This window comes from Hemibagrus wyckioides, linkage group LG07 (assembly GCF_019097595.1).
Source record: "Hemibagrus wyckioides isolate EC202008001 linkage group LG07, SWU_Hwy_1.0, whole genome shotgun sequence".
Lineage (NCBI taxonomy): Eukaryota > Metazoa > Chordata > Actinopteri > Siluriformes > Bagridae > Hemibagrus > Hemibagrus wyckioides.
In genome coordinates this window covers 10,749,124-10,759,452 of record NC_080716.1, presented here as the reverse complement: position 1 = coordinate 10,759,452, position 10,329 = coordinate 10,749,124, and the positions used below count along the sequence as shown (strand labels likewise).

Sequence of the window (10,329 nt, the reverse complement as noted above, 5' to 3'; positions counted from 1 at the left end):
TATCCATATTAAAGTAGGTTTTATTATAATGCCTAGGAATGATCAAGTAACTACAAGGAAATGAATAGAAATAAAACTAATAGAAATATAAGTCTGGACCTTGGAGTTTAAGGGTTAATTACTGACATTGTTCCAGTCCAGAACTATAACTATTACTATGGTTTTACTATAGTATGGTTTGTAAAGCAATTAGTGTTTCTGAGGAAAATTAAATGTAGACTATTCAAGTTTCTTACTTTGGTAATATGTGCATGTCATTCTATAGTTTTTGGTGTTCATTTTAGACAGGTCAAGCAGTACGGTCAAGCAGCTTTCCACATGTACTCTAGGTGAATCATGTTTGTTAAGTTTCATTGTTAACATGTAGGTTGTAAACTGTTTCTGTTTCAGCTTTTAAAGGAACAAATTGATACTTATATCTTTAGTGGCTTAGTGTTTAGCAAGCTTGCCTCACACTTCTGGGGTTGGGGGTTTGATTCCTGCCTCTGGCACTGATTGTAGTGTGTGAATGGGTGTGTGTGTGAGTGATTGTGCCCTGTGATGAGTTGGCACCCCGTCCAGGGTGTCCTCAACCATGTTCCTACTGTTCCATAGGATATGCTCCAGGCTCCTCACAACCATTTATAGGATAAAAAGTAAAGAAAATGGAAAGATGGATCAATCAAGGAGGGGAGAAACTCAATGAAGTCACTTGACAATTCCACTGTTGTTTATAGACATCAGCTAATCCACTCATGAGAGTTTTGCCATGATTAAACCAGGAAGACACCAAAATGGAAACATTTTAGGAGCATTTTAGACAGTTTAAAAAAAATCAAGCAGTGCCCCTCATACCTTAAAGCTCAGGAAACAGTGCGGGTCCAGTCTCTCCGTTTAATAACAATATACAAGTCTTTTAGATAAAAAACAAACAAACAACACAATGAATTTGCTCTGAATTAGCCTTTTACTTAAACAAACAAAATACACTATATTGCTAAAAGTCTTGGGACGTCTGCCTTTACATGCACATTAATGCAATATAGAGTTGGCCCACTCTTTGCAGCTATAACAGCTTCAACTCTTCTGGGAAGACGTTCCACAAGGTTTAGGAGTGTGTTTATGGGAATTTCTGACCATTCCTCTAGAAGCGCATTTGTGAGGTCAGGCACTGATGTTGGACGAGAAGGCCTGACTCACAGTCTCCGCTCTAATTCATCCCAAAGATGTTCTATCACGTTAAGGTCAGGACTCCAAGTGCAGGCCGGTCAAGTTCCCTCATCTCACTCATCCATGTCTTTACGGACCTTGCTTTGTGCACTGGTGTACAGTCATGTTGGAACAGGAAGGGGTCATCCTCAAACTCTTCCCACAAAGTTGGGAGCATGAAATTGTCCAGAATGTCTTGGTGTGCTGAAGCATTCAGAGTTCCTTTCACTGGAACTAAGGGGACAAGCCCAAACCTCTGAATTCACTGATTTGGAGGGGAGTCCCAAAACTTTTGTCAATATAGTGTATTATAAACTAATATTAAATATAAATATATAAAATATTATTCTTATTCACTGTCTGAAAGATAAAATGAAAATAAAAATCATGCTATTTAAATATTTCTGAATCTCCGCGCTCGTGCCAGACTCTGGCCAATCGTAGCGCTCGTAATTCACCAGAAGGCGTGTCCTTGCACACACCAGGAAGTGGTTGAAGTCTTGATCACGTGGTGTTGTATTGCCTTCTTTTGCCGCCTTGCCTACTTTTCCCTCCGCGCGCGGAGTTTGTTGACGCTTTTTGGATAATGAAACATGTCCTCCTCTGAGAGCTCGGCAGTTGGTGGAGTTCAGGGCTCTTTGCTCAAACTTCACTCTTTAATCGGAGACACAGAAACGAGAAACGCGGCTGTTGTATGTCATGATATTATCGGAGACCTGGGACAGGAGTGCCTGGTGACCAAGAGCGAGAATGAACTGGGTGAGATGCTCTAAAACTTAGCTTTAGTGTCTGTCTAAGCTAACTCACAATAACGCCTGGAGTTGGTTTATAATAGTGAAATATTCTTCCTAAACATGTGTATTCAGTCTTTGTACCCATCCCTAGTTTATAGACAGCTCTCAGTATGGGATAAATAAACAAATAGGTCATGAATGAGTGATTTCCTCCAGCTCTGTTTGCAGAATGCACCTATGTGAATGTGACCAGATCACTTGGTCCATATACAGTCACCAATCTCACCCAACCTTCTCAAAACAGCTTTCCAGACCTCCTTGTTGTTTGCAAAAGAAGAAGGACTCCTTACCTTTCTCCGAAAGTCCCTGTCCAATGACATGGTGAGACTTTTGCAAGCTGAACATCATCCTTGTTTTATTACTATGTCTGTGAGTTCAATTCTGCGCTTGATCTCTAGCTCCAGGATGCCAGGTTGGATATCCTCAATCTGCTGGCGCTGTTCCTGCCGAGGATGGCTGACTATGTTAAAGGATGGGAGAAGAACTACGCCGTTGAGCTCAAGGTTACTCACGTTCAGTGGGTTTTGGTTCTTAGCTGCACACAGACTGCACTTTTTGCGAGCCAAGCCACTTTTCTCATTTTCACTACGTATGTAATCTTGATAGAGATTTGGAGATCGATCCTACACTAACGTTCTTTTCATAACCAACTACTGACAGATTGTTTTCTTTGTTTATCAGCAGATTAACTATGATGTGATGTGTATGACAATGTTTTTTTTTTTATTCATGAACAGGACACTTGTCTTGTTGTCTACACGAAAGACAAAGCTGCGAAATGTAGGGGACCAGCTTTAGAGCTGCTTATCAAGGTAAAGGGCCCATTATTGATATTAAGCAAAGAATACAAAGAATATTTAGCTGTTTGTGCTTTTACTTCTCTATATTGCCAAAAGTTTTGAGACAATCCTCTGCTTAGTTCTTAGTGGGAACAGTTTGGGGATGAGCGAGTTAGGGACCGCTCTGATTCATCCCAGAGGTGTTCTATGGGGTTGAGGTCAGGACTCTGTGCAGGCCAGTCAAGTTCCTCCACACCAAACTCACTCATCCATGTCTTTATGGACCTTGCTTTGTGCACTGGTGTACAGTCATGTTGGAACAGGAAGGGGTCATCCTCAAACTGTTCCCACAAAGTTGGGAGCATGAAATTGTCCAAAATGTCTTGGTATGCTGATGCATGAAGAGTTCCTTTCACTGGAACTAAGGGGCCAAGTCCAACACCTGAAAAACAACACCTGTATTCAGTGATTTGGACGGGTGTCCCAAAACTTTTGTCAATATAGTGTACATTTAAAGTGTATTTTGCTGGAAATAACTCTTGTCCTTTTTGCAAATATCATTAGATACTCTATCTAACCAAGGACTCGAGTGTTGCTCAGGACTTCAAAATAGGAGACATGTTCAACAAATTTTATGGGGAGCTGTGCCAGAAAAACAAAATACCTGACACAGGCAAGTTGAGCTATCAAATTCTCTTAACCTGGGGAAAAAAGCATTTGTTTTACAAGCCATTGTACGAATAACATTGAGATTAAAAAGTACATTACAGTACTTATGTACAGTATGAAGTATTTTTCATTCAAATAAGTGAAAAATGTAATAAAACGGAACGAAATCTGCAGCCGCTCTGAGACATCTCAACCCCCAGAATCTCGTATATCTCTCAGGCTCGTAAATCAGATAGTAGTTGTGATGATTTTGATTCATCTCCCTGATCTTGTGATTCCGTTCGCCTAAAAAGATTTATTTAGTTATCAAAGTATGACATTTGGGGCACAGTTATTGCTTTTTTCTGGTGATTTTTTTTTTTCAAGGAGGACATGAATAATTTGGAAAGAAAAACCCAAAAAAAGTTTACTTAGTGCTTTGCCTCCTTCCTGTTTTTTTAGCATATTTTTGCATATTTGTCACATTTAAGAAATTCAGATCATCAAACAAATTTTAATATTACACAAAGATAATGCAAGTAAATACAAAATGCAGTTTTTAAATGATTATTTCATTTATTAAGGGGGGGGGGGGGGAGCTGTCCAAACCTACCTGGCCCTACGTGAAAAATGAATTGCCCCCTCCTGTTAAATCATGAAAGAACTGTGATTAAACACATTATTTTAGAAAGCTGAGTTAAATTTCACTAGACACACCCAGACCTGATTACTGAATCAAGAAATCACTTAAATAGAACCTGTGTGACAAAGTGAAGCATGCTTAAAGAGCAACACGTCATGCCGTGATCTAAAGAAATTCAAGAACAGATGAGAAACAATATAGTTGACATGTATCAGTCTGGAAAGGGTTTTAAAACCATTTCTAAGTGAACTATGGTCAGAGCCATTATCCACAAATGGAGAAAACTTGGAACAGTGGTGAACCTTCCCAGGATTGGCCAGTCTACCAAAATTACTCTAAGAGCGCAACGACGACTCATCCAGGAGGTCATAAAAGAACCCAGAACAACGTCTAAAGAATTGCAGGCCTCACTTGCCTCAGCTAGGGTCAGTGTTCATGATCCAACAATAGGAAAGAGACTGGGCAAAAATGGCATCCATGGGAGAGTTCTAAGGCAAAAGCCATTGCTGACCGAAAAGAACACAAAGGCTCGTCGCACATTTATCATTTAAAAACTGCATTTTGTATTTTCTTGCATTATCTTTGTGTAATATTAAAATTTGTTTGATGATCTGAATCTTTTAAGTGTGACAAATTTGCAAAAAAGAAAAACAGGAAGGGGGCAAAAACGTTTTCACAGCACTGTACATGTACGACGTGCAGGAAGTAGTGTTCAAAGCTGCAATGATTGTTTTCTTTTTTTCTAAATAGCCATAAGTCATTGTTCTAGATTGTGTATAATGTGTTCTGCTGCACAGACAGCAACTGGCGATTTGCAGTGCTTAAAGCATCTCTAGCATCACTTTGTCATCTGTTGTTTCACTACTTATCTGTCTTCTACTAAGAAGTAACTCGCTTTGATATTGTCACAAACACCACCAGCGCTGCTTCTAGATAGTATCAAAACAGATAATGATCGATAGACATAATAGATATTTTCCAATTACCATGGCAACAAATTCTCATATTCATCCCCTCTGTGCTGTTCTATTCTTCTTACAGTGCTGGGGAATATTTATGAACTTCTTGGAGTACTGGGTGAAGTGCACCCTAGCGAGATGGTCAACAATTCTGACAAGCTCTATAAGGCTTATCTCGGAGAACTGAAAGGACAGGTAATAAATAAGCAGCTTCTAGTATTAATTAAATTCTAGCAGACTAACACACTAAACATTTATAGACCGCTTAGATTTCTAAGAAGTGTCCATCTTTTTCAGATGACCTCTGAAACGAGGGAACCAAAACTTCCTGTTGTTGCTGGTGTTCTGAGGGGGATCACTGCACTGTTGGTGAACTTTACCAAATCAGTGGAAGAAGGTGTGTGTGTGTGTTTCGTTGTAAGCGTGTTGACCGAAGCAGTTCTGATTATTCTCACCTCATGTCTAACATTTTGTCTAAAACAGACCCTGTTACCTCAAAAGAAATCTTTAACTATGCACTAAAGGCGATCAGCCCGCAAGTAAGTGAACCCCGTTTGCTTTTGAAACCTGCTTCTACCTACATGTACAGCTTTTACAAAATCTTTCTTTTTACCTTCTCTAGACTGAAATGAAGCGCTACGCAGTCCCATATGGTAAGAGTTTCCAGCTTTGTTTGTTTTTGTTTTGATCACAATAAAATTTGTGTAGAAAGTGAGATTATAGTTTGTTTTAAAAATCATCTTATTTTTTGTGTTGTGATACTTGTGAGTGTTCCACAAAGAAAAAGCTAAGAAGAGCAGCATTAGATGCTTTAACTGTTATCCTGTATAAGGAATGCAGAAGAGGCTGTGGGAACATTACCAGTCTGGGAGGGAGGGCAGTCACGTGACACTCTTTCTCCCCTGTCAGTCAAAGTGATATGTATGCATCATATATGTGGAAGAGGGCAGATAGCGCTTTCCTCCAAGTGTGTTACAGTGTCCTGTGACAATGTTGTCACATGATGGGGGAGAGCTGACTGCTGGCTGGGAATTTGCTAATGAGGGGAGAAAGAAAAATGTGAGGAGGGAAAATCCAGTTTTTATGAATCTGTGAATTAACCCCCCCACACACACACTTTCCACTTCTGCCTCCGTTCCTTGTAATCTGTGCATGTTATTTCATGAACGGTTGCATTTGCATTTCTGAATTTGATTAGCCCTTATTTTTTTTTTTACAATAAAAATGAATCATAGAGACTTTATTTAATCTCTCCAGAATTTTATGGAGTTTTTTGTGATCGATTGCGGCAAAAAATGCTTGATTTTGCTGCAGCGTTTTACTTACAGAGATATTTGTGCTTTTATTGTTCGGAAAACTACTCGTATTGGTCAAATTGCAAGCACAGGATTTTATTCCTACCAGTAAAGACACATGTAACTACTTTGTGTGATCGCTGTAATCATGGTCCACATACGTGGCTTTGGCTGAATGTGTGTTGTCTAGTGATGTCACATAACGTGTCTGGGGCCAAAGCTGCAGTAATTTAGCTCCTCTGGAAATCATGGAGTTTGATTTTGTATTAATTTCCAATCACAAAAGCACAGAATCTTGTCCACTTCACATGTATGTATGTTTGTCTCTGTCTGTGTGTGTGCATTTTTATTGGCAGCTGGACTAAAACTCTTTACGAAGCATGCAGGCCAGTTCAGCAGCTGCCTCATGGACCACTACAGGACTGTTTTTGACGTGATGTCCAAACTTTGCGGACACATAAATCCCGGAATGAAGAAAACAAGCTATGCTGCTCTGGAGTCTTTCCTTAAACAGGTTTCTGTCTAGTTTAGATGTCTAAAAGCTTCTTCTTCCCCTTATACAGGTGAAATGTATGATTTTTGGTTCTGATCATCCTGTAGGTTGCCATCCTGGTATCTGAAGATGTTGAGCAGCATCAAGGCAAGCTGAAGTTCTTTATGCAGAAGTTTTGCTCTATTATCAGGACAATGGACTCCTCTAACAAAGAACTCTCCATTGCTATAAGAGGATATGGACTTTTTGCAGCAGTGAGTCTTATTTGACTAATAGAATCAATGACATGATATCAGCTTCCTTAAAGCATTAATATTTTATCTGTATAACCTAAGCCTGATCAGTCTGTTTTACTGTTTTCGTCGGTGTGGGTGTAGCCGTGTAAAGTGGTGTGCCCTCAGGATGTCGATTTGATGTACGTCGAGCTTATCCAGCGCTGTAAACAGATGTACCTGATCGAGTCGGACCGTGATGATGATCATGTTTACCAGCTGCCTAGTTTCCTGGACTCCATCGCCAGTGTTCTGATCCACCTGGACAAAGTAAGTGACAGTGTTCTCTGATCCACTCGTGCCATGGATTCTTGTATCTCAATAGTTACAGAAGGAGTCTATAGTGGAGTTAATAGTGTAATTAAAGTGATTCGGGTTGATTTGTATAGTCTTGATTTTTATTTAATTATTTTAATTATTTTTTTTTTTCAGATTCCTGAAGTGTACACATCCGTGCTTGAGCGCCTCCTGGTGGTTCAGATAGACACCTACCCTCAGTACAGTCAGAAAATGCAGTACACCACATGCCGCTCGATCATCAAGGTTCTTGTTGCAATGGCAGCCAGGGGCCCTGTCCTTTGGAGTTTCACTGCCTCAGTAGGTAAGTGTCGTCATCTTAATGCTTAAAGCTTCATTCACATATACAGGGACTGCAACTCGCCAGTCGCTGCACTTTAAATCGCTGATGTTTCTACTACTGGTTGCCATACTAATAGCATAATTAGTAGGAAAATTTTCCTAAATACTGCATTTATATTGAAGACTTTCATTATACTTTCCAGTTCATCAAGGCTTAATTCGCGTGTGCTCGAAACCAGTTCTTCAAGTAGAGGTAATCTTATTTTAGTGTTTATTATATAGTCTATTATTATATCATATGGTTTTGTGCTCATGGTCTTCTCAGTCTTGAAACGCCCTATTATTCCCTGTAAATAACTGGAACACTGATTAGTGTACAGGGTGTCTCCATACATATAGGAAATGAACACAGTTCTGCAAAACAGATCTCTTCCTCTATATGATTGCCATTTCTTTGTAAACACACAGCCGTCTTTCCCACTCACGATGAACTCTGCATGTAATTGCAGTTTAAATGTTTTTCTTTAAATGATCTTTGTAGTGTATCTTTTCCTGGTATACCGTAATGGAGAATGATTTTAATATACGACTTTTGAGACCCCCTGTGTTTTGATATGTGAAGGAGGAAGGTGCTGCTCAGAGTTCTGTCACCAATGGAGAGGAAGCTACTGAGCCAACACTGGTGCGTTCGGGCAAGTGGAAGATTCCGTCGTCTAAGGACTATCTGGATCTTTTCAAGGGGCTTATGGACTGTGAAAATATGAAGGTGGGAACTAATCAGCCATGCATTTTTGCGAAAATGGTGTGTCCAAGTCTCCCAGTTTCTTCAGTACAAAATCTCACCTCAATATTGTTATATATATATATATATATATATATATATATATATATATATATATATATATATATATATATATATATATATATATATATATATATATATAAAATCTGTTCTTATCCAAGAACTCTTATTCACGTTGTTTCAACACACATCCTACCATATTGTTTTCCTTTACTCTTATTCACCTATGTACTGTAATGCGATCTCTCCAGGATTTCATGATTTTTTTTTTTTTTTTTTTTTTTTGCAAAAGCAAGCAAACTCTGCAATATTTGGAGCAGCTTGTGTGTTTTTCTTTAAAAAAATAACCCCAGATTTTCTGTACATTTGGGCGTTGTAGTGCTGTCATAGAAAGTAATTACATATGTGTCTTTACTGGTAAGAGTTTAAAAGAAGACTCGTGTGCTTGCATTTGCAACCAATTTAACCAGAAATATAGCACAAAAAATCTTTCAAGTTCAAAATCAACCATTTTTGGCCTTAACAATCATAAAAAGCTCCATGAAATCCTTGAGGAACCGGGAATAATGTAGATACCCACGCTCCAGTGTCATACAGAAAAGGCTCCCTTTGATTCCATTCAAGTTTTCTTTCTCATTCTGTATCAGGAAGACTTTACTTGTCACTGTCCCCTCTGGCTCTCTCTAGGGATCTACATTCTGCTTTGTTACTAGGTTTTTATTTTAGTTTCTCTCCTTCAGGCAGTGCATGTAGAATAGTGATGCCGACTACACCATTTTGCATTAATAACCAAAAAATACTGTTCTACACCTGATGCTAAAATGGCATGTCAGTTTTAGCATTTAAAATGTTCCTTTTTTTCGGTCTAGGACACTGGATTTCTTGACGGAGCTGCATTAACCAGGAACTACAGCCTGAAAGCTCTGAACATGCTACTGTATGATGCACTGGTGCAGTCGATCATGAAGATTGTGGAAAAGCTTGATCTCTCTTTGGAGAAAGTCAACAAGGATGATGAGGTAGATTTGAAATGAAAATGAAAGTGGCTGCACACCTTAAGGGCAGTTTGAAAATGATACCCCGTCGTCTTTATGTACATGACTGTAACAAGCAACCTTCTAGTAAACAAGCTTATGGTACTTATTTGGATGTCTTAATTCCCCTTCTCCCAGGGACAGAGTGATGTGGGCTCTGGATTTATGCCCTCTTCTGATCCCACAAGCAACCTGATTCCCAACCGGCCCAAAGATTTCACCGCCTTCGTAAATTTAGTGGACTTTTGCAGGTACTTTCTATTTTCAGCTAGTTTTGAGTTCATGTGGGTTATTTTAGGATGCTGAATCCTAAAACCGTTTTTTATTGATGTGATTCATTGATTTGTCTGGTGTATTTCTAGTGCATTACTTCCTACAAAGAACCCTGAATATTTTGCGCAGTGGGTTTACCCTCTGTGCCATGAGCTCATCCTTCAGTCTATACGCTTCCCTCTGGTCAGCGGATTCTACAAACTGCTTTCTGTCTCTATGGTCATTGCCAAGAAGATCAAATACTTTCAGGTGAATCCTGCAGTTTCTCTCGTAGCACCAAACTGTTATGGCATAATAAAGATTTAGTTTTTTCAGTCTGATATTAAAGCCAGTCTAGCATGATTACCCATGTAATGTGTCATGAGTTTCTTTTCACATCTTTGTACATTTCTGTTTTTTTTTTTTTTTTCAGGGTCAAGGCCCCAAAAGCACCAGTGATGGCTCTCAGGCTAGAAGTGCCTGTTTTGCACTTGTCTCAAAGTTTGGCAAGGAGGTGTGTTGTTTTTTTTTTTTTCTTCCTCTCTCCCCTTATTCTTTATTTCCTACTTCCTGAAATCTCACTTCGTCTCA

The 10,329-nt window shown here is 39.2% G+C and overlaps 1 protein-coding gene across 2 annotated transcripts in view; it reads left to right on the top strand.

The window, feature by feature from the left end:
• Positions 1 to 1,692: 1,692 nt before the first annotated feature.
• Positions 1,693 to 10,329, top strand: part of prkdc (protein kinase, DNA-activated, catalytic subunit) — a 41,410-nt gene continuing 32,773 nt past the window's right edge. Inside the window, exons 1-19 of one of the 2 annotated variants that reach the window (XM_058394240.1) lie at positions 1,693 to 1,947; positions 2,227 to 2,303; positions 2,381 to 2,485; positions 2,720 to 2,794; positions 3,326 to 3,434; positions 5,094 to 5,206; positions 5,309 to 5,408; positions 5,495 to 5,550; positions 5,634 to 5,664; positions 6,663 to 6,820; positions 6,907 to 7,053; positions 7,177 to 7,341; positions 7,504 to 7,672; positions 7,854 to 7,903; positions 8,273 to 8,416; positions 9,322 to 9,471; positions 9,625 to 9,737; positions 9,849 to 10,008; positions 10,172 to 10,252. In XM_058394240.1, the coding sequence (XP_058250223.1) occupies positions 1,782 to 1,947; positions 2,227 to 2,303; positions 2,381 to 2,485; positions 2,720 to 2,794; positions 3,326 to 3,434; positions 5,094 to 5,206; positions 5,309 to 5,408; positions 5,495 to 5,550; positions 5,634 to 5,664; positions 6,663 to 6,820; positions 6,907 to 7,053; positions 7,177 to 7,341; positions 7,504 to 7,672; positions 7,854 to 7,903; positions 8,273 to 8,416; positions 9,322 to 9,471; positions 9,625 to 9,737; positions 9,849 to 10,008; positions 10,172 to 10,252 (2,169 nt within the window). In that variant the 5' untranslated portion in view covers positions 1,693 to 1,781. Of the gene's footprint in view, positions 1,948 to 2,150; positions 2,304 to 2,380; positions 2,486 to 2,719; positions 2,795 to 3,325; positions 3,435 to 5,093; positions 5,207 to 5,308; positions 5,409 to 5,494; positions 5,551 to 5,633; positions 5,665 to 6,662; positions 6,821 to 6,906; positions 7,054 to 7,176; positions 7,342 to 7,503; positions 7,673 to 7,853; positions 7,904 to 8,272; positions 8,417 to 9,321; positions 9,472 to 9,624; positions 9,738 to 9,848; positions 10,009 to 10,171; positions 10,253 to 10,329 lie in introns of both variants that reach the window. The other variant, XM_058394241.1, reaches the window with a different exon arrangement.